This window comes from Apodemus sylvaticus, chromosome 1 (genome assembly GCF_947179515.1).
Source record: "Apodemus sylvaticus chromosome 1, mApoSyl1.1, whole genome shotgun sequence".
NCBI classification, from domain to species: domain Eukaryota; kingdom Metazoa; phylum Chordata; class Mammalia; order Rodentia; family Muridae; genus Apodemus; species Apodemus sylvaticus.
The window spans coordinates 64,453,367-64,476,749 of record NC_067472.1 but is presented as its reverse complement, the minus strand read 5'-3'; the positions used below and the strand labels follow the sequence as shown (position 1 = coordinate 64,476,749).

Below are 23,383 nucleotides of genomic sequence, written 5' to 3'. Positions count from 1 at the left end.
ACAAAGCACATGGCAACCAAACAAGGACCCAATAGAACCAAAGATGAATGGGGAAGGTCTGCCCATTTATGTCCTCCCCAGACAAAAGAGCATTTTTAGTTTAGGATATTTCTGGCAACAGTTTGGGATTGCACACAAACAATACAGACCACATGCAGACTCAAATTTCATTTATTTTGCTTGAAGAATGAGGTGGTTTATAGCAAGAATTTAGAGTAGGTGATCTATCTTCCTTTTGCTTCAAAGTCCATGCTATTCTGGGCCTACATGAGGGAACTAAATTACAAAGATCCTGTGAGAAGGTCCAGATCTGTATCCTTCTGTCCAAGAGCAGAAGACTGTGTTAAATACTAGTGGTGAGCAAGAGACAGGGAAAGTATTTACTAAGGGCCTGCAGTGTGAACCCTAAGCTAGTTGAGAATCAAAATTGAGCCAAGACATCTCCTGGTTCAAAGACTTGAGGGGCTTGGCCCCGACACCCATTCTTCCACTCAGCACATACTCAGATGAAGCAAGCCACACATAACATCCCCATGTCTGGAGTTAGTACGTCCTCCAGGCTGAGGAGCGTTTTAGGTCCTGCTTGATGGGCGCTCTTGGACTGTCTCCTCGTGCACTTCTAAGGGTTTAGAACTGGCCTGTAGGAGGTAAAGGCCCAGGCATTTTTCCCTGCTCCTACCACCCCCCCTTCCACTTTTCTGCACCCATGCTACCATAAGTTTACACTTCTGCCTCAGCTGTGCCTCCTGCAATAAGAATGCCCTTGCCACAGACTATACTCTGGAAAATATCACTTTTTTTTCCTTTCCCTTCTGCTCCTGGATTTACCATCCTCCATGAGCTGTCCTCTTCATTTTGCGTACTCTGAACTTGAGCAAGGATCTGTACCCCATGCTTTTCCAGTTCTTCTTTCAGTCTGTTCAGGAAGAGTGAACAAAGAGAATGAAAGCAGGAAAATCAGGAAAGTATGAAGAGACACACAGGCAGAACAGGGGAAACAGCTGCCATTCAATTTCCCGGGAGAAATGAGGGCACAGGCACCTACCTCTGCCGTTTCTGCTGTAGCTGGTAGCACCTCTGCTGCAGCTGATGGTGCTGCTGAGCTGCAGCCTCTAGGAGCTCCTGAGCTTTCTGGTTCTCATCCGTGAACATCTGCCTGATAGTGTGGAAAGGAGTCAGTGCTGGGCATTTCCCTCTCCTGCCCCACCCTGCATCTTACATTGCTGCAGCTGCCTCCTGGCTTCGGAGGAAGAGTCCTTCAGAGAGGGTGGAAGAGCCCTCAGGCCCACCCAGGGCACACAGCCGACGTTTCACATCCTCCAGCTTTGCCTTGATCAGTTTCTCTACAGAGAGAACGAGTAGTAAGCAGGTAAGGGCAGGATGGTGCGGGTGAGAGCCACCCTTCTGCCCTGACCTCACCTTCCTGGAGCAGCTGCTCCTTGCTGCTGTCCAAAGCATACATCTCCTCTGTCAGATGTTCAGGCTTCTGGGGTGGGGGACACAAACAAGAAGATATGTCCAGATCTCCTGGCTCCCTCGAGCTTCAGAGAAGCCTATATAGATCTAATCATTTCTCCTCTCAGTAAGTCTCACTTCCTAGTACCTTGCCCCTTGATGTATGCCAGCCATGGCATAACCTCGGGGACACCGATCTTGCCTCTCCTTGGACCTTTTAACCCTGTGAAGAGGTTCAAGGGAAAGTATTCGAAACCTTAACATCTGCAAACCTACAATCCTGAGATACTCTCTGGGGATTTAGTTTTTAGAGTTCCTTCCTCTCTTCTCTCTTCTCTCTTCCTGGCCTCCTCACTGACTGGATTTACAGTGACAGCAGGACCACCAAGGCTTGCATAAGGACAAAGTATAATAGGTGGCATAGTGTTGTGTGACTCACATGAAATTCCAAGGTGTCCTTATGTTGACTCATCAAACTCTCCAGATGTTCTTCAAAATCCAACCTAGGAGTCAACCACAGAGCCTTGATGGCCATGAGTTACCACAAAGCTTGGCCAAGGTCTAAGTCTGAATAGCACCCAGGAACTTTGTGTCCACTCTTCCACAAGGAATATCTTCACCCCCTTGACATCCAGAACTATGCCTGACCTTCCAGGGCATTACTATACCTATAGCACATCCCCAGCCCAAGCCTCATGCCTTGAGGTTTACCTCAGTTTTCTTAGTTTGGCCTTCTCATTGTTGATCTGGGAGTTCAGAAAAGAAATTCTCTCTTTACACTCCTCCAACATGCTGTGCTTCCTGAGAAGGAGACCAACACTCAACCATGTTCTTTGACTGACTCACCTGGAGGAAGGTCTGGGGGCTTCTATTCTGTTCCTCTGCATTCAAGCCTGTGTCTAACATAGCAGATGGTGGGGGAAGGTAACAGGAGCACTACAGGCATACCATCTTACCTCTGTGCCTCACTTTCCTTCTCCTGGCAGTGCAGCTGCATAATCCTCAGGGCCTCTGTAAGTACAACAACAGGCCCTCTGAGTGCTTGGTAAGGCATCTAATTTGGCAGATGACACAAAACAGATCACATCAAGTCTGTGGACACTTGAGTGGACTTTGACATTTTCTGGGTCTGGAAAAAGCCATAAGAATGTCACAAAGTTGGGTGTTCTTAAGTCTCTACCTACTAGAGACAGTGGGCTTAGACGGGGTATCACAAAGTCTAGAAATGAGGAATATGGGCATACCTTCCTTTCTGTTCAAGATATCCTTTAGACGTACTTTCTCTTCATGTACTAGAAAAGATGATGAAGGTTCAGGCATTAGAGACCACACACAGAAATGACAAGGGCAGTCATATGAGAGACAAAGTATCACTGTGACCCTAACCCAGATGAAGTTTCCTGGAGGTAAGTTCATACCCCTATGGGTATCTACATTCCTGTAAACCCAATGTGCCCTAATTTTCACAAAAGATATCCATGACCATGTAAAACAACCATTAGGACTGGGGAAGACAACATCAATCAAAAGGGCTATGTGATCAGATAATGCAAGATGACTAAGACCTCTCCAATAACACACAGCTGCTTGTGTGAGGCAATAACTTGTGTTATCTGGGGAAATACATGGAGTATCATCTCTGCAAAGGACTCAGAGCAGAAGTGTCTTCACAACAAGATGGGAGTGCTAGAAGAAATGAGGTTGGAGAAAGACAAGAGTCATGGCCCTGGTGAAGCTATAAAGTGCCTGCGGGACTGCATTAGGAGAAGTCTAAGACATCATAGAAACCTCTAGTGCTCTCAGTTAACTTACATGAATCCAGTTCCTTCTGCAGGTTATCCCAAACAGTCTGAGCCTCTCCAAGCTCCTCACTGGCTTTCTTTTTGGCTTTACCAAAGAGTGGGACAAACATTTGGTAAGTACGAACTCAAGCACAAATGATGAGATTTCATATTCTTCCCCAAGAAAACCTAGAGGGGGCCCAGATTTTACAAAGCAGGAAACAAGACTTTCTAAATCCTGGTCCTTCTTGCTAGGCTCAGGTGGCAGCAGAGCCATGTTCATAGGCAAATGACTACAGCAGTTACATGCCGAAGGGCCCTGCACTTATGCTCTCATAAAATAACTACAGAAATTTTAACAAGGACTCCTGTATTTCCACTTTTACTGGGCCTGGCCTGTTAAAACATGTAGCTGGTCCTGGAGAGCAGCCAATCACTGAGCTTACCTTGCTGAACCTCATTAATACGGTTAATCAGGACCTCAATCCGGGGCTCTAGACTTCCCACTGCAAAGCAAAAAGGAAGCTCATTGTTGATAGAATATGTCTGCCTGGGATTCTGCAGCTTTTACCTCACAAAAAATTCTCCTAAGCATCTCACATGTACAGGTGCTACATTATGGTCTCAATCTAGGGTTGTGGAGGCAAGGAACAGACCAATAGAGATATTGAGACAAGCTGTAGGAATTTCAGTCAAGAGAAATGAAGCAAGGAGAGAGGTCTATAGTCAAAGGTCAGGAAGTGCTTCTCAGATACGGGAAGGTGTCTTAGGGGCCTTCCATAAAGGGAGGAAGGCCCTCAAGCTCTCTGGGTAAAGAGGAGGGTGCCCTGAGGGGGAAGTGAGAAGGAAACAGGATACATATGATCAAGTAGAGGGGGCAGGATATGAAGTGGAAGAGGGTTATGGGTAAAACCTCTGAATCTAACAGACTGCTGAGACTCAAAGGAGACCTGGGACAGGGTTTTGGGAAAACATTTTGCCTTTTGTTCACTCTCATGCTGCAATAATTTTGAATCATCAGGTCTCCCTTTTTAGTTCAAAAACTAAAATTTAAGGGGCCAGTGAAATGGTTCAGTGGGTAAAGGCACTTTCTACCAAGTCTGACAATCTGACTTTGATCCCTGGAACTCATATAGGAGAAGGAAAGAACTTAAGCTAGCCTCTGACTTCATTACATGGTATGTGTGAACATGCACATTGCACACATGCATATAAACATACATACATACATATATACATACATACACACACACTAAATTTCTTTAAAGTTAAAACTTATGTTCAGAATCACCTATTTTTATTTTATGTGTATGAGTGTTTTGCGTGCATATATGTATATGTACCACACATGTGCCTGATACCTACATGGCATCAGATCTCCTAGAGCTGAACTTACTAATAGTTGTGAGACACCATATGAATGCTGGGAAACAAATCTGTCCTTTGTAAGAGTCGTTAGTGCTCTTAACTTCTGGGCTATCTCTCTACACATACATGTAATGTAATTTAATGTAATGTAAGTAAAAGTTAATGTAAGTTTAAAGTTACTTTAAGTAAATTTAAAGTTAATGTAAGTAAAATAATTTTTTGTATATGTGAATAGCAGTGCTAGGATATGAATCTACATCTGCATGACTTCAAACATCAGGGTAAGAGACACATGACCTTTCTGCAACTTTTTCACCATGTCCATTAAATCTTCAATTTTCTGTGTTGACCCACGCTGCCCTGTGGAAATAAAACCAAACATTTCAAATTTAGCAGTATAAGCAGTCAGGAGAAGGATCCAGTACCTAGGCTGAGACTGAGGACAGAGCTCTAACCAGAGCAGTGTTACTGACCCTTGTCCCAAATGGACAGTACAAAAAAGTGACCTGGGCCCTTCCATGGTTAGCCTTTTCCTCCAGGGTACAGTAGCACCACACATATTCTCTTCATAAACCTCAAGGTGCGGGCAGTGCTATACTTAAGTTCTCTTGTGCTATGGATATCATCAAAGCTAGGTCTCGTAAGTAAGAGACTGGGGTACTAGGTGTAATGATGCCTACCTATCATCTTAGAACATAGAGAAAGTGTCAGGAAGATCAACAGTTTGTGTCTAATCTAGCCTACATCACAAGGCCAAGTCCATCTTGAGCTACACAGAAATCCTGACTCAGAAAGGCAGATGACTAGGAATTCATCAGAACCTACTACAAATCCACACACTTATGGACATTTGATCTTTGACAAAGAAGTCAAAACCACACAGTGGAAAAGAGAAAGCAACTTCAATAAATGGTGCTGGTCAAACTGGCAGTCAGTAAGTAGAAAAATGAAATAGATTCATATCTGTCACCTTACACAAAGCTCAAGTCAAAGTGGATCAAGGACTTCAACATAAAACCAGATACACTGAATCTAACAGAGAAGAAAGTAGGAAAAGAGCCTCAAACTCACAAGGGCAGGAACTATTTCCTAAACAGAACACTAATGGCTCAGGCTCTAAGATCAAGAATGGATAAATGAGACCTTATGAAACTGAAAAGCCTCTGTAAGGCAGAAGACACTGTCAATAGGAAAAATCTTGAAACATGAAGAATCCACCTCCAGTAGATAGGCCAAGCCTCAAGTAGGGGGATAGGTTACCAACACCAACGCATAGTCAAAATTTCTGACCCAGAATTGTTCCTATCTAAAAGAACTGAAGGGACAAAAATAGAGAAGAAACTGAAGGAAAGGTAGTCCAATGACCAGCCCAACTTGGGATCCATCTCATAGGGGGTTGGGGAGTAACCAAGGCCTGACACTATTAACGATGCTATGATGCGCTTACATCTGAGAGGCCCTACAAGCAGCTGACTAAGACTGACACAGATACTTACACCCAACCACTGGACTGAAGTTGGGGACTTCTATGGTTGATTTAGGGGAAGGACTGAATGAAGAAGCTGAAGTGGAGGGCAACCCCACAGGAAGACCAGGAGCCTGTTATGGTTGTCTCTGGAGGGGCCCTGCCAAAGCCTTACAGATACAGCGGCAGATGCTAGCAGTCAACCACTGGACTGAGTGCAGGGTCCCCAATGGAGGACTTGGAAGATGGACTGGAGGAGTTGAAGGGGTTTACAGCCCCATAAGAAGAAAAACTATGTCGGCCAACCAGACATCCCAGGGCTCCCAGGGACTAAGCCATCAACCAAGGGGTACACACGGTTCCAGCCAAAAGAGTGGCAGAGGAGTGCCTTGTTGAGCATCAGTGGGAGGAGAGGTCCCTATGAAGGCTCAATAGATGCCCCAGCATGGAGAAATAGAGGGGGGATAAGTGGGAGTGGGTTGGGTGGAAGGACATATTCTTGGAGGCAGGGGGTAGAAGGATGGCTTGGGGGGTTGGGAGGATGAGGGAAACCAGGAAAGGGTATATCATTTGAAATGTAAATGAAGAATATATCCAATAAAAATAAATATATTTCATCAGAAAAAAAAAAGACCAGTAGCCTCATCTCACCCAGATCCCAGAGAGCTCCCAGACACTGAGTCAACAACCAGGCAACATAGAGGGCCTGGTCCGAGGCCCCTGGTACATATATAGCAGAAGAAGGCCTGGTATGGCCTCAGTGGGAGAAGATGTGCCTAATCCTCAAGAGAGACTTGAGGCCATAGGGAGAAGTGAGCCCTGGTAAGCAGGGAGCAACTTCTCGGAGACAGTGGGGAGGAGGACCGGATAAGGAACTATGGGATGGGACAGGCAGGCAACAGCTGGGTTATAAATGTGGTATGTGTGTATGTAAACATTTTTTTAAAAAGACAAGGCTTGGGTCCTGTGCCCTGCGGGGTGGTCGGCACCCGCCATCTTTGCTCCCAGTCAGATAGGACAGGCGACCCCAGGTACCACGATATCCCAAGTCTAAGATCTCTGGGGATGCAGGCCACTGAACTGGGGGCTGCCGCCTGTGCCCAGGACCTGGGCAGATTGGGGGTTCATCTGTGCGTCAGGCAGGCGTGGGCCCTGTGCCCTGCAGGGTGGTCAGCAGCCACCATCTTCGCTCCCAGTCAGGCGAGACAGGCGACTCCAGGTACTGAGATATCCCTAGACTAGGATCTCTGGGGGTGCAGGCCATCGAGCTACAGGCTGCCGCCAGCGCCTGGTACCTGGGCAGATCGGGCGGTGTGTCTGTGTGCCAGCCAGGTGTGGGTCCTGTGCCCTGTGGGGTGGTCGGCAGCCGCCATCTTCACTCCCAGTTGGATAAGACGGGTGACCCCAGGTACCAAGATATCCCGAGTCTAAGATCTCTGGGGACACAGACCGCTGAGCTACAGGCTGCCACCTGCACCCAGGACCTGGGCAGATTGGTGGTTCATCTGTGTGCCAGCGAGGTGTGGGTTCTGTGCCCTGCAGGGTGCCTGTGGGATCGCTGCCACTATCTTCGCTCCCTGACAGAGCAGATGGCAGCACCAGGTTCGGTTCACACAGAAAACCCAAGTATAACATTGCTTAGGGCAGGACACACCAGAGCTCCAACAGCAACCAAGAGGAGAGCAGCACATCAGCAATCTGTTCCAGGGGAAACCCAGCCATCCAGTAGTGTGGAAATAGCCTTACAGGCTCATAGGAGGTTCAAGCACCAGCCAGCGACAGCAAGACTGACTAACGCCAGAGATAACCACATGGCAAAAGGCAAACGTAGGAACATTACCATCAGAAATCAAGGCAATATGGCAGCATCTGAACCCACCTCTCCAACAACAGTAAGTCCTGGATACCCAAACACACCAGAAAAACAAGATTTGGATTTAAAATCACCGGTCATGATTCTGCTAGAGGAACATAAAAAGGACATAAATAAATCCCTTTAAAAAATACAGAGGAAACATGAATAAGTTAGAAGCCATTACAATAGAAACACAAAAAACACATAAAGAAATTCAGAAGAATATGGGTCAACAGATAGAAGCCAATAAAGAGGAAACAAAAAAAATCACTTAAAGGAATGCAGGAGAAATTGAGTCAACAGGGAGAAGTCATGAGACGGGAAACACAAAAATCTCTTAAAGAATTAAAGGAAAACACAAACAAACAAATGAACTGAGCAAAATCATCCTGGGTCTAAAAAACAGAAGTAGAAACAACTAAGAAATCACAAAGAGAGACAACTTTGAAGATAAAAAACCTTGGGAAGAAATCAGGGGGCATAGATGCAAATATCAACAACAAAATACAAGAGATAGAAGAATCTCAGATGCCGAAGATACCATAGAAACCATGGACTCAAAAGTCAAAGAAAATGAAAAATACAAAAAGCTTGTAACCCAAAACATCCAGGAAATCCAGGACACAATGAGAAGACCAAACCTAAGGATTATAGGCATTGATGAGAGTGAAGATTCACAACTTAAAGGGCCAGCAAATATCTTCAACAAAATTATGGAAGAAAACTTCCCTAACCTAAAGAGAGAAATGCCCATGAATATACAAGAAGCCTACAGAACTCCAAACAGACTGGACCAGAACAGAATTACCTCCCATCACATAATAATCAAAACCCCAAATGTACTAAACAAAGAAAGAATTTTAAAGGCAGTAAGAGAAAAAGGCAAAGTAACACATAAAGGAAGACCTATCAGAATCACACCAGACTTCTCACCAGAGACCATGAAAGCTAGAAGATCCTGGGCTGAGCTCATGCAGACTCTAAGAGAACACAAATGTCAGCCAAGACTACTATACCCAGCAAAACTCTCAATCACAATAGATAGAGAAACCAAGATATTCTATGACAAAACCAAATTTACACAATATCTTTCTACAAACCCAGCCCTTAAAAGAATAACAGGAGGAAAACTCCAATACAAGGAAGGAAACTACACCCTAGAAAAAGCAAGATAGTAGTAACCTTCTTTCATCAAACCCAAAAGAAGATAACCACTCAAATAGAAAAATAACATCAAAAATGACAGGAAGTAATAATCACTATTCATGAATATCTCTTAACACCAATGGACTCAATTCCCCGATAAAAAGACATGGACTAACAGACTGTCTAAGGAAACAGGACCCTACACTTTACTGCATACAGGAAACACAACTCAGTGTCAAAGACAAAAACTACCTTAGAGTAAAAGGCTGGAAGACAATTTTACAAGCAAATGGTCTCAGGAAACGAGCCGGAGTAGCCATTCTAATATCAGATAAAATTGACTTTCAACCTAAAGTCATCAAAAGAGACACAGAAGGACACTTCTTGCTGGTCAAAGGAAAAATCCACCAAGAAGAACTCTCAATTCTAAACATCTATGCTCCAAATGCAAGGGCACCCTCATTTGTAAAAGAAACTTTACTAAAGCTCAAAGCACACATTGCACCTAACACAATAATTGTGGGTGACTTCAACACTCCACTCTCCTCAATGGACTGATAAGGAAAACAGAACTAAACAGGGACACAGTGAAACTAATTGAAGCTTTGGACCAATTGGATTTAACAGATATATATAGAACATTTCATCCTAAAGCAAAAGAATATACCTTTTTCTCAGCACCTCATGGTACCTTCTCTAAAAATCGATCTGTCACAAGACAGAACCAACAAATATAAGATCGAAATAATCCCATGCCTCCTATCAGATCACTATGGAGTAAAAGTGGTCTTTAATAGCAATAAAAACAACAGAAAGCCACATACAAATGGAAACTGAACAGTGTACTCAATGTTACCTTGGTCAAGGAAGAAATCAAAGACTTTAGAATTTAACAAAAATGAAGGCATAACATACCCAAATCTTTGGGACACAAAGCAATGCTAAGAGTAAAACTCATAGTCCTGAGTGCCTCCAAAAAGAAATTGGAGAGAGCATACACTAGGAGCTTAACAGCACAACCGAAAGCCCTGGAACAAAAAGAAACTAATTCACCCAGGAGAAGAAGACAGGAAATCATCAAACTCAGGGCTGAAATCAATCAAGTAGAAAAAAGGAGAACCATACAAAGAATCAACAAAACCATGAGCTAGTTCTTTGAAAGCATCAACAAGATAAATAAACCTTTAGCCAGACTAACCAAAGGGCACAGAGACAGTATCCAAATTAACAAAATTAGAAATGAAAGGGGAGATATAACAACAGAAACTGAGGAAATTCAAAGAACCATCAGATCCTACTACAAAAGCCTATACTCATCACAACTGGAGAATCTGGAAGAAATGGACAATTTCCTAGACAGATACCAAACACCAAAATTAAATCAGGATCAAATAGATCATCTAAACAGTCCCATAACACCTAAAGAAATAAAAGGGATCATAGAAAGTCTCCCAACCAAAAAAAGCAAGGGACCAGAAGGCTTTAATGCAGAATTCTATCAGCCACTCAAAGAAGACCTAACACCAATACTCTTCAAACTATTCCACAAAACAGAAACAGAAGGAACACTACCCAACTCATTCTATGAAGCCACAATTACACTGATACCAAAACCACACAAAGATCCAAGAAAGAAATAGAACTTCAGGCCAATTTCCCTTATGAATATGGATTCAAAAATACTCAATAAAATTTTTGCCAAACGAACCAACAAATTGGGAAAAGATCTTCACCAATCCTACATCAGATAGAGGGCTAATATCCAATATATATAAAGAACTCAAGAAGTTAGACTCCAGAAAACCAAACAACCCTATTAAAAAATGGGGTACAGAGTTAAACAAAGAATTCTCACCTGAAGAACTTCGGATGGCAGAGAAGCATCTTAAAAAATGCTCAACTTAGGCCGGGCGGTGGTGGCGCACGCCTGTAATCCCAGCACTCTGGGAGGCAGAGGCAGGTGGATTTCTGAGTTCAAGGCCAGCCTGGTCTACAGAGTGAGTTCCAGGACAGCCAGGGCTACACAGAGAAACCCTGTCTCTAAAATAAATAAATAAATAAATAAATAAATAAATAAATAAATAAATAAAATAAATAAATAAATAAATAAAATAAAATAAAAAACAAAAACAAAAAAAAATGCTCAACTTCATTAGTCATTAGGGAAATGCAAATCAAAACAACCCTGAGATTTCACCTTACACCAGTCAGAATGGCTAAGATTAAAAATTCAGGAGATAGCAGGTGTTGGAGAGGGTGTGGAGAAAGAGGAACACTCCTCCACTGCTGGTGGGGTTGCAAATTGGTACAACCACTCTGGAAATCAGTCTGGCGGTTCCTCCGAAAACTGGGCACCTCACTTCCAGAAGATCCTGTTATACCACTCCTGGGCATATACCCAGAGGATTCCCCACCATGTAATAAGGATACATGCTCTACTATGTTCATAGCAGCCCTATTTATAATCGCCAGATGCTGGAAAGAACCCAGGTATCCCTCAACAGAAGAGTGGATGCAAAAAATGTGGTATATCTACACAATGGAGTACTATTCAGCCATTAGAAACAATGAATTCATGAAATTCTTAGGCAAATGGATGGAGCTAGAGAACATCATACTAAGTGAGGTAACCCAGACTCAAAAGGTGAATCATGGTATGCACTCACTAATAAGTGGATATTAACCTAGAAACCTGGAATACCCAAAACATAATCTACACATCAAACGAGGTACAAGAAGAAAGGAAGAGTGGCCCCTTGTTCTGGAAAGACTCAATGAATCAGTATTCAGCAAAACCAGAACGGGGAAGTGGGAAGGGGTGGGTGGGAGGACAGGGGGAGAGAAGGGGACTTACGGGACTTTCTGGGAGTGGGGGGGGGGCTAGGCAAGGGGAAATCATTTGAAATGTAAATAAAAAATATATCGAATAAAAAAAATTTTTGCCAAACGAATCCAAGAACACATCAAAACGATCATCCACCATGGTCAAGTAGGCTTCATCCCATGGATGCAGGAATGGTTCAATATAAGGAAATCCATCAATGCAATCCACTACAGAAACAAACTCAAAGAAAAAAAAACCACATGATCATTTCATTAGATGCTGAAAAGGCATTTGACAAAATTCAGCATCCTTTCATGCTAAAAGTCTTGGAAAGAACAGGAATTCAAGGCCCATACCTAAACATAGTTAAAGCAATATACAGCAAACCGGTAGCCAACATCAAACTAAATGAAGAGAAACTTGAAGCAATCCCACTAAAATCAGGGACTAGACAAGGCTGCCCTCTCTTTCCACATCTTTTCAATATAGTACTTGAAGTTCTAGCTAGAGCAATTAGACAACATAAGGAGGTCAAAGGGATACAAATTGGAAAGGAAGAAGTCAAACTATCACTATTTGCAGATGATATGATAGTCTACTTAAGTCACCCAAAAAACTCCACCAGAGAACTCCTACAGCTGATAAACAACTTCAGCAAAGTGGAGGGTTATAAAATCAACTGAAGCAAATCAGTTGCCTTCCTATACTCAAAGGATAAGAAGACTTCTTGAGAAAGAAGTTAGGGAAATTACACCCTTCACAAAAACCACAAACAATATAAAGTATCTTGGTATGACTCTAACCAAAGAAATAAAAGATCTGTATGAGAAGAACTTCAGGTCTCTGAAGAAGGAAATCAAAGAAGACCTCAGAAAATGGAAAATTTTTCCATGATCGTGGATTGGCAGGATTAATATAGTTAAAATGGCCATCTTGCCAAAAGCAATATACAGATTCAGTGCAATCCCCATCAAAATCCCAACTCAGTTCTTCATTGTTAGAAAAAGCAATACTCAAATTCATCTGGAATAACAAAAAAACCCAGGATAGCTAAAACTATTCTCAACAGTAAAAGAATGTCTGGGGGAATCAGTATTCCAGACCTCAAGCAATACCACAGAGCAATAGTGTTAAAAACTGCATGGTATTGGTACAGTGACAGGCAGGTGGATCAATGGAATAGGATTGAAGACCTAGAAATGAACCCACACACCTATGGTCACTTGATCCTCCACAAAGGAGCTGAAAATATCCAATGGAAAAAAGATAGCCTTTTCAACAAATGATGCTGGTTCAACTGGGGGTCAGCATGCAGAAGAATGCGAATTGATCCATTCTTATCTCTTTGTACTAAGCTCAACTCCAAGTGGATCAAAGACCTCCACATAAAACCAGACACACTGAAACTAATAGAAAAGAAACTGGGCAAGACCCTTGAGGACATGGGCACAGGGGAAAAGTTCCTGAACAGAACACCAATAGCTTATGCTCTAAGATCAAGAATTGACAAATGGGCACTTATAAAATTATAAAGTTTCTGTAAGGCAAAGGACACTGTCAAAAGGACAAAAAGGCAACTAACAAATTGGGAAAAGATTTTCACCAACCTACATCCGACAGAGAGCTAATATCCAATATATACAAAGAACTCAAGAAGTTAGACCCCAGGGAACCAAATAACCCTACTAAAAAATGGGGTACAAAGCTAAACAAAGAATTTCACCTGAAGAAATTCGGTTGGCCAAGAAGCACTTTAAGAAATGTTCAACATCATTAGTCATCAGGGAAATGCAAATCAAAACAACCCTGAGATTTCACCTCACACCAGTCAGAATGGCTAAAGTTAAAAACTGAGATAGCAGGTGTTGGCGAGGAAGTGGAGAAAGAGGAACAGTCCTCCACTGCTGGTGGGATTGCAAGATGGTACAACCACTATGGAAATCAATCTGGTGGTTTCTCAGAAAACTGGGCATGACACTTCCGGAGGACCCAGCTATATCACTCCTGGTCATATATCCAGAGGATTCCCCAGCGTGCAATAAGGGCAGATGTTCCACTATGTTCATGGCAGCCTTATTTATAATAGCCAGAAGCTGGAAAGAACCCAGATGTCCCTCATTGGAGGAATGGATACTGAAAATGTGGTATATTTACACAATGGAATACTACTCAGCAATTAAAAACAATGAATTCATGAAATTCTTAGGCAAATGGTTGGAAGTGGAAAATATCATCCTAAGTGAGGTAACACAATCACAAAAGAATATACATGGAATGCAATCACTGATAAGTGGATATTAATTAACCCAGAAGCTCTGAATATTCAAGACACAATTAGCATATCAAATGATTCCCATGAAGAAGGAAGGAGAGGGCCCTGGTCCTGGAAAGGCTTGATGAAGCTTTGTAGGGGAATACCAGGCCAGAGAAAAGGGAGGGGTGATTGGAGAATGGGTGGTGAGAAGAGGGTTTATGGGACATATGCGGAGGGGGGAACCAGGAAAGGGGTAAGCATTTGGAATGGAAACAAAGAATATAGAGAAAAAAAAGATGTAAGCTCTCAGCTACTGATCCAGCACTAGGCCTGCCTAATGGCCTGCCTGCTTCCATGATTCCTGTCATGATACAAATGGACTAACCCTGTAGAAACTATAAGCAAGTTCCCAATTAAATGCTTTCTTTTATAAGAATAAATAAATAAATACTAAAAAAAAATAATAGATTATTTTAAAGCAAGTAGATACTTTATGTAATTGCGGAATTGTTGGTGCCATTGTATAGCTGCGGCGACTGTTCTTTTTCTGGAGTACTTGTCCTCTAGATACATATGGGACATTTATGGGTGGCGCTGCTGTCTGAGGTGGTGGGTCATAAAACAGAGGACTGAGTGATGGGGGCGGGGCGGACTGTCTGATAACCAAAAGCATCAACCTGGGCAGTGGAGTCACAGCGTAAGCCCACCTTGCTCTACACTTTGGTTTAAACTTAAATAAGATGGCATCAGGTTCTGGACAGCCAAAGGGTGACTCCAGCTCAGCAGGGCCACGGGACTTCAGGCCTGGTGCCTGTCACAAGCCCTGGAGCAGGCCAGCTCTGAGGGTGACAGGTGTGTGACCTACAACCCCACCCTAGGCCTGGCATCACAGGGAGACAGCAAACTGGCTTCTCCTCAGCGAAGACCCCAGGCAGCCCCTGCCCAGGGTTCGCGCCCTCCCGTGCCGATCTCCTCAGACCGCGATGGGCGGCCTACTCACACCCGCCAGCTCACCAGGCCAACCCAGGCACCCTTCAGCCATTACCTCTGGTCCCCTCAGGCCCGTGGAGCAGGTCTGCTGGTCCCTCGGGCTCCACACCCAACGGCTGCGGTCTGGTGGCCATACCGCGCCACTTCCTCAGCTGCCACAGCAGCGTCCAGGCTGTTACACACTGCGCCTGCGCAGTACGCTGCTGCGCGGGTAAATTCTTAAGAGGACCACGTGGCCAGCTGCCGCGCATGCGTGGGTGTAAACATGCCCAGCCCCCACTACCACCACCACCACCAAATACAAATCCTATTTAAGTGTGATAGTCAGCGTGAAGACTTCCAAGCAGTGTTTAGCCGGGTTTGGAGGCATGAACAAGCTTGAAGGCCTCATCTTCTACAAAGGTTAGAGTTATGGTTGTTAGGAGTAGAATTAAGGTCGTCAAAGTTAGGATTGGAAATTTTCTACTCTCAGACAGAACGGTGATACTGAGCAGACCCATGATGCCTGCTGAAAGAACCCTGAGGACCTTCAGTGAACGTGCTAAACATGCCAGTTCCCAGTTCCCATGAGACCATTCACTACTTCAAAATAGCCTGTGGGTGTCTCCATCCACGCTCTGCCTAAGCCATCCTGCTGAGACAGTCCAGGTCTGAGCACTTGTGACACGTTCTACACCGACCTGGGGGATCGCACCTTGCTCATCTATAACTCGGCTACAGAATTTCTTATACCACAATCCATGTGTCTGGTAGTTTGCTAGCCCCAGTTCCAGTCTAAGGTCTCAGAATAGCTGGGTTCTCAGAATAGTTAATGGAGAGGGGGTTGGGGGGCGCGTCCTGTGGACTTCTACCCTGAACAGATGCTAAGTAAGGCTCACTGGGTTCCACTCAGAAGCCACTCTAGAAATGCGAATGAATGCCTGGTTCTCAGATTGTTCCTGATGGCTTAGAGATGCTGTATATACATTTTGTTAATAATAACCCAGCATTAGGTGGCCATAGGGAAATAAATAGCGTAATAAATCAAGAATTATATTTTCTGTTTTATTGAGGACCAAGACTAAAATATGTATTAAATACTACATATATATATATATATATATATATATATATATATATATATACACATATATATATTAAGAATTCTTCATTCTGCTTCATGAGGACATATATATATTTTTTTTTTCTAAAATAGATCCTACCCTGGGACACAAAATAAATCCTTACAAATTCAGAAGGAATGAAATCACTCCTTGTGATTTGCTTATCTGATATATTGATAGGATTATCAGAGCACAATTTTATATGTGTGTGTGTATGTGTGTGTGTGTTTGAAGATGATTGTATATATATATATATATATATATATATATATATATAATTTCATGATTAGAAATGTGAGAATGTAATAGTTACATGTTTGTATGTTTTAAATGGCAGCAAGTAGACATACACTTCTTTTCTACTTATGATGGTTAATCTTCATTGTCAACTTGATTGGTTTAAGAATTAGCATGGAAACACATTCCTGGTTATAGCTCTGAGAGAGGTTTAACTGCAAAGCAACTTAATGTGAATGTGAAAAGTACTGTTGGTAATGAAGTCCTGGACTGAACAAAAAGAAAAGGATCTGAGCACACATACCCAGCATCCTCTGCTTCCTGGCCCTGGAAGTACTGTGACCAACAATGTCATGCTCCTGCCAACACTCTTCCTGATGGACTGTATCTCCTTATAAACCGAAATCAAGTCTTCCACACTTAGATAACTTCTTGTCAGACACTTTGTATTTTAGAAAAGCAACTAACACACCGTGGGTCTCTTACTGGGCCTAATTTACAAATTAACCTTTCTTATAGGTATAGGTATCTGTTTGTAGGTTTTAGGTTTCTGCAACTATTAAATTTGTTTATTGTTTTTAGAGGTTTTCTGGTAGAATTCTTGGGTTTGCTAATGCATAGTATCATGTCATCTGCCGATAGGGATAGTTTAACTTCTTTCTCTATTCGTCTGCCTTTAATTTCCTTCTCTTGCCTTATTGCTTCAGCTGGGACCTCAAGCCCAATGTTGAAAAGAAGGGGGGACAGAGAAAAGGGACGGGGGAAGATAGGAGAATGGATGGAGAGAATAGGACTTATGGGACATATGGGGTGGACTGGGAAAGGGGAAAGCTTTTAGAATGTAAGCAAATAATATAGAAAATAAATAAATAATTCAAAAAAAGAAATGCTAATCAAGTAGTAGATCGATAAAACTGGAAAAGAAAGAAAAGAAGGGGGGAAGTGGACCCCCTGTCTCCTTCTGACCTCAGTGGAGCAGAGAGCATTGCTTCAAGGTTTTCTTCATTTAGCATGATGTTGTCTGTGAGTGTCTCATCCATAGCTTTTATTATGTTGAGGTATGTTCCCTCTAGCTCTGCATTTCCTATGACCTCTGTATGAAGGTATTTGGGGCTTTGTCAAAGGCTTTTTCTGCATCTATTAAGATGTACATGTGATTTTTGTCTTTAAATCCATTTATGGGATTTATTACATTTATTGACTTGTGTATGTTGCATATCCATGAATTTCAGGAATAAAGCCAACTTGGTCATAGTGTAAAATCTTTTTAATATATGCCTATATTTTATTTGTAATGTTTTAGTAAGCATTTTTGAGTCTATATTCATCAAGGATATTGGCCTGTTGTTTTCTTCTTTTCTTTTACCTTTTCCTAGTTTGGGTATTTAAGTGATACAGGCTTTGTTAGAATTTGGGAGTGCTCTTTTCTATTTCTGGTTTTTGAATAGTTTAAGAAAAATTGGGTGTAAATCATTACTGAAAGAATTCTACTGTGAATCCATGTGAGCCTGGACTGTATTTTTCAGCTTAAAGGCTTTTGCATTACTGTTTCAATCTCATTTGTTACAAGTCTGTCTAGGTTGATGGCTCCTTCTTGGTTTTTAGATTAATGGAGTATTGGTTTTAAAGCATTACCTTATAATACTCTGAATTCCCTTGGTGTCTACTGTAATATTTCCCTGCTTACCTTGGGTCCTCTTTATTTCTTTTTATTAGTTGAGCCGATGGTCTTTGGCTCTTATTTATCTTCTCAAAATACCAGCTCAGATTCATTGATTCTTTCTATTGTTTTCTTTGTTTCATTTTTTATTAGATAACTTTATTTACATTTCAAATTATTTCCCCTTTCCTGGTCCCCCCCCCAAAGTCTCATAACCCATCTCCCCTCCCCCTGTTCCCCAATCAATCCTCTCCCACTTCCCAGTCCTGGTATTCCCCTACACTACGGCATTGAGCCTTCCCAAGACCAGGGGCCTCTCCTCCCTTTGATGTCCAACAAGGTCATCCTCTGCTGCCTACGTGTCTGGAGCCATGGGTAACTCCATGTGTACTCTTTGGTTGGTTGTTTTGTCCCTGGGAGCTCTGGAAGTACTAGGTGTCATATTGTTGTTCCTCCTATGGCACTGCAAACCCCTTCAGCTCCTTGGGTCCTCTCTCTAGCTCCTCCATTGGGCACCCTGTGCTCAGTTCAATGGCTGGCTGAGAGTGCCCCTGCTCTGTATTTGTCATGAACTAGCAGGGTCTCCCAGGTGATAGCTATATCTGGCTCCATTCAGCAAGCACTTGTGGGCATCCAAGATAGTGTCTGGGTTTTGTAGCTGTATCTGGGATGGGTTCCTAGGTGGAGCAGTCTCTGGATGGTCTTTCCCTCAGACTCTGCTCCACACTTTGTCTCTGTATCCCCTTCTGTGGATATTTTGTTCCCCCTTTTAATTATCATTTACTTAACAGCTAACATCAAATTATAAGTGAATACATACCATATCTGTCTTTCTGGGTCTGAGTTACCTCACTCAGGATGATTTTTTTTTCTAGTTTCAAACATTTGCCTGTGAATTTCATAATGACACTTTTAATAGCTGAGTAATATTCCATTGTGTAAATGTTCCACATTTGTTTGTCCATTCTTCAGTTGAGGGACATCCTGGTTGTTTCCAGTTTCTGGCTATTATGAATAAAGCTGCAATGAACATGGTTTAGAAAGCATCCTTGCTCCTGAGAAGGCTAGATGCCCCAGTATAGGGGAATGCCAGGACAGGGATGCGGGAGTGGGTGGACTGGTGAACAGGGGGAGGGGGAATGGGTTAGGGTGTTTGAGGGAGGAAAATCAGGAAAGGGGACAACATTTGAAATGAAAATAAAGAATATATCTAATAAATATAAATTAATTCATTAATTAAAAAAAGAAAGAAGGAAGGAAAGAAAGAGAGAGAGAGAGAGAGAGAGAGAGAGAGAGAAAAGAGAAAGAAAGAAAGAGAAAGAAAGAAAGAAAGAATCCTTGCAGTAGGGTAGTGAATCATTTGGATATATGCTCAAGAGTGGTACAGCTCAGTTTGAGGGAGATTGATTTCCAACTTCCTGAGGAACCTCCATATTGATTTCAGCAATGGCCATACAAGTGTGCAATCCCACTAGCAATGGAGGAGTGTTCCCCTTTCTTCATAACCTCACCAGAATGAGTTGTCACTTGTTATTGATCTTACCCATTCTGTAAGATGGAATCTCAAAGTAGTTTTAATTTGCATTCCCCTGATGGCTAAGGGTATTGAACCTCTCTTTAAATGTTTCTGGGCCATTAGAGATTCCTCAATTGAGAATTCTCTGTTTAGATCTATAAACCATTTTTAAACTTGGATAATTTGGGGGTTTGATATCTAGTTTCTTGAGGGTTTTTTTTATTTTGGTTATTAGTTCTCTATCAGATGTGGAGTTGCTAGAAATCTTTGCCCAGTCTATATGCTGCCTTTTTATAGCTTGCTTTACAAAAGCTTTTCAGTTTCATGAGGTCCCATTTATTAATTATTAATCTTAGTGCCTGCATTATCAGTGTTAAGTTCAGAAAGTCATCTCTTGTGCCAATGCATACAAGGGTGTTCTCCCTTCATTCCAGTTCAGTGTATCGGGTTTTATGTTGAGGTCTTTGATCCAAATGGACTTGAGTTTTGTGCAGGATGATTAATATGCATTGGATTTATTTGCATTCCTCTACAAGCAGACATCCAGTTTGATGAGCATCATTTGTTGAAGATGCTGTCTTTTCTCCGATGTATATTTCTGGCATATGTATCAAAAATAAGGTGTTTGAGTTTATGTCTGGGTCTTCAATTCTATTGATCAACCTGCCTGTTTTTAGTTACTACAGTCCAGGTTTTGTTACTATAGCTCTGTAGTACAAAATGAAATCAAAGATAGTGAGACCTCTAGTAATTATTTTATTGCTCAGGATTGTTTTAGATATCTTGAATTTTTCCATGTGAAGTTGAGAACTGTCCTTTCAGAGTCTGTAAAGACTTGTGTTGGAATTTTGATGGGAATTGCATTGAATGTATAGATCGCTTTTCATATGATGGCCATTTTTATTCTTTTAATCCTACCAATCCATGAACATAGGAGATCTTTCCATCTTCTGATAGCTTCTGAAATTTCTTTCATCAAAGACTTGAAATTTTTATTTTACAAGTCTTTCACTTGCCATTATACAGTTACACCAAGATATTGTGTGAGGTGTTGTTCCCTGATTTCTTTCTTAGTCCATTTGTCATTTATATATAGGGGGGCTACTAATTTTTTTTAGTTAATCCTGTATCCATACAGTTTGCTAAAAAGTGTTTTACCAGCTGTAAAAGTTTCCTGGTAGAATTTTTGGGGTCAGTTATGTATACCATAATATCATTTACAAATAACAATACTTTAACTTTTTCCCTTCCAATTTATATCCCCTTGGTCTCCTTCAGTTGTCTTCTTGCTCTAGCTAAAACTTTGAGTAATGTATTGAATAGATATGAAGAAAGTAGACAACTTTGTCTTATTCCTAATTTTAGTGGAATTGCTTTGAGTTTCTTTCCATTTATTTTGATGTTGCCATAAATTGCCTTTATTATGTTTGGATATATCCTTTGTGTCCATAATCTCTACAGGAATTTTATTATGGGGCATATTGGATTTTGTCAAAGGCCTTTTCTGCATCTAATTAGAGGACTATGTGGTTTTTGTCATTCCGTTTCTATAGTAGATTAAATGTACTGATTTTTATATATTGAACTATCCCTGCATCTCTGAGATAAACCCTACTTGATCATGGTGAATGATCTTCCTGATATACTTTAAAAGTCTGTACTCCACCAAATTAGAAAACCTAAATGAAATGAATAAATTTCTGGATATATACAACCTACCAAAGTTAAACCAAAACTAGATAAGCACTTTAAAAGACCCATAACCACTAGTGAAGTAGAAGCAATAATTAAAAGTTTCCCAACCAAAAACAGACAAATCCAGACAGATTGAACATGGAATTTTACCAGATTTTCAAAGAAGAATTAACTCAAACACAATCCAAATCATTCTGCAAAATATGAGCAGAAGGAACATTGCCTAAACCTTTTTTATCCAAAGACCCAACCAAGAAAGAATATGACAGCCTTATTTTCCATATGAACTTAGATGAAAAATTACTCAGTAAAGTATTTGCAAACCAAATAGATATCCAAGAACATATCTAAAAGATCACCTACTATGATCAATCAGGCTTCATCTCAAAGATGCAAGAAGAGTTCAACATATGTAAATCACCATATGTAATCATCGTACAAACTCAACTAAAAGACAAAGCCTTTTTGGACGTCTCATTGGACTCGAAAAGAACTTGACAAAAGCCAACATGTCTTTATGATAAAAGTCTTAAGGAGGCTGGAGAGATGGCTCAGCGATTAAGAGCACTGAGTGCTCTTCTGGAGGTCCTGAGTTCAAATCCCAGCAACCATATGGTGGCTCACAACCATCTGTCATGGGATCCGATGCCCTCTTCTGAGGTGTCTGAAGACAGCTACAGTGTACTTATATGCATAAAATAGATAAATAAATCTTTTTTTTTAAAAAGTCATAAGGAGACAGGAGAACAAAGCACACACCTCAAAATAAAAGGGGGGGGATAAGTTACAGAAAAGCTACAGCTAACATCAACATAAACTGAGAGAAATTCAAAGCATTTCCACTAAAATCAAGATACAAAATAAAGATGGCTCCTCTCTCCATACCTATTCAGTAAAGTTCCTGAAGTCTTAACTAAAACAAAAAAAAATAACTGAAGGAGATCAGGAAATACAAATAAAAAAGGAAGAACTCAGAGTATATTTATTTTTCAGATGATATCGTTGTAAGCATAAATGACCCTATAAACTCCACCAGAAATTTTCTATAGCTGAAAAACACTTTCAGCAAAGTATCAAGATATAAAATTAACACACAAAAAAAATTAAGTCTTTCTATATGCAAATGACAAACTGAGAAAGAAATCAAGGAAACAATACCTTTCACAATAACTATAGATAAATAGATATGTAGGTAAATAGGTAGGTAGGTAGGAAGGTAGGTAGGTAGATGATAGGTAGATAGATAGATGATGTAATCCATCATATAAACCAGACTAAAAGACAATATTAGTACTACATGTATTGTAGTATATCATGAGATCAGGAATGGTAGTGCCTCCTGCAGTTCTTTTATAGATAGATAGATAGATAGATAGATAGATAGATAGATAGATAGATAGATAGATAGATAGATAGACAGATACATACATACATATATACGTACATAGATAGATAGATAGATAGATAGATAGATAGATAGATAGATAGATAGAAACATACATACATACATACATACATACATACATACATAATCTCACAGTAACTCTAACCAAACAAGTAAAAGAGTTATCTAACAAAAACCGTAAGACATCTAAGAAAGGAACTGAAGACAATATCAGAAGATAGAAATATCTCATATGCTCATGATCATAATAGGATTAATATTGTGAAAATGGCCTTCCCACCGAAAGCAATCTACAGGTTCAATGCAATTCCCATCAAAATTTCCACACGACTCTACATGGACCTTGAAAGGAAATTTTCAGCTTCATATGGAAACACACACATACACAAAAATCAAGATAACTAAAACAATCCTGAACAATAAAAGAACTGCTGGAGGCAATTCCATTCCTGATCTCATGTTGTACTACAAAGCTATAGTAACAAAAACATCACAGACAGCATAGTATTGGTATAAAAACAGACATGTTGATCCATGGAATCGAATTAAAGGCAAGACATAAGTCCACATGACCATAGCTTTTGACAAAGTCAGAAATACACACTAGAAAGAAAGACAGCATCTTCCTC

At 41.2% G+C, this 23,383-nt stretch overlaps 1 protein-coding gene across 1 annotated transcript; it reads right to left on the bottom strand.

The window, feature by feature from the left end:
* Positions 1-572: 572 nt before the first annotated feature.
* Syce1 (synaptonemal complex central element protein 1) lies at positions 573-15,272 on the bottom strand. Its single transcript, XM_052173825.1, has 13 exons — positions 15,194-15,272; positions 4,902-4,964; positions 3,683-3,742; positions 3,268-3,342; positions 2,700-2,747; positions 2,412-2,466; positions 2,167-2,256; positions 1,895-1,958; positions 1,420-1,486; positions 1,220-1,343; positions 1,046-1,156; positions 829-916; positions 573-638 (listed from the first exon to the last, which is right to left on the bottom strand). Exons 1-13 carry the CDS (start codon positions 15,270-15,272, stop codon positions 573-575), a joined length of 990 nt encoding a protein of 329 aa, XP_052029785.1.
* Positions 15,273-23,383: the final 8,111 nt, after the last annotated feature.

Bases quoted from the DNA above. Each gene is read 5' to 3' on its own strand.
- Syce1 (XM_052173825.1), bottom strand. From the start codon at position 15,272: ATGGCCACCAGACCGCAGCCGTTGGGTGTGGAGCCCGAGGGACCAGCA. The intron at 1,959-2,166 runs GTAAACCTCAAG...GTTGACTCCTAG, and splicing joins GCCAAACTAAGAAAACTGAG to GTTGGATTTTGAAGAACATC. The intron at 917-1,045 runs GTAGGTGCCTGT...CTTCCTGAACAG, and splicing joins CTACAGCAGAAACGGCAGAG to ACTGAAAGAAGAACTGGAAA.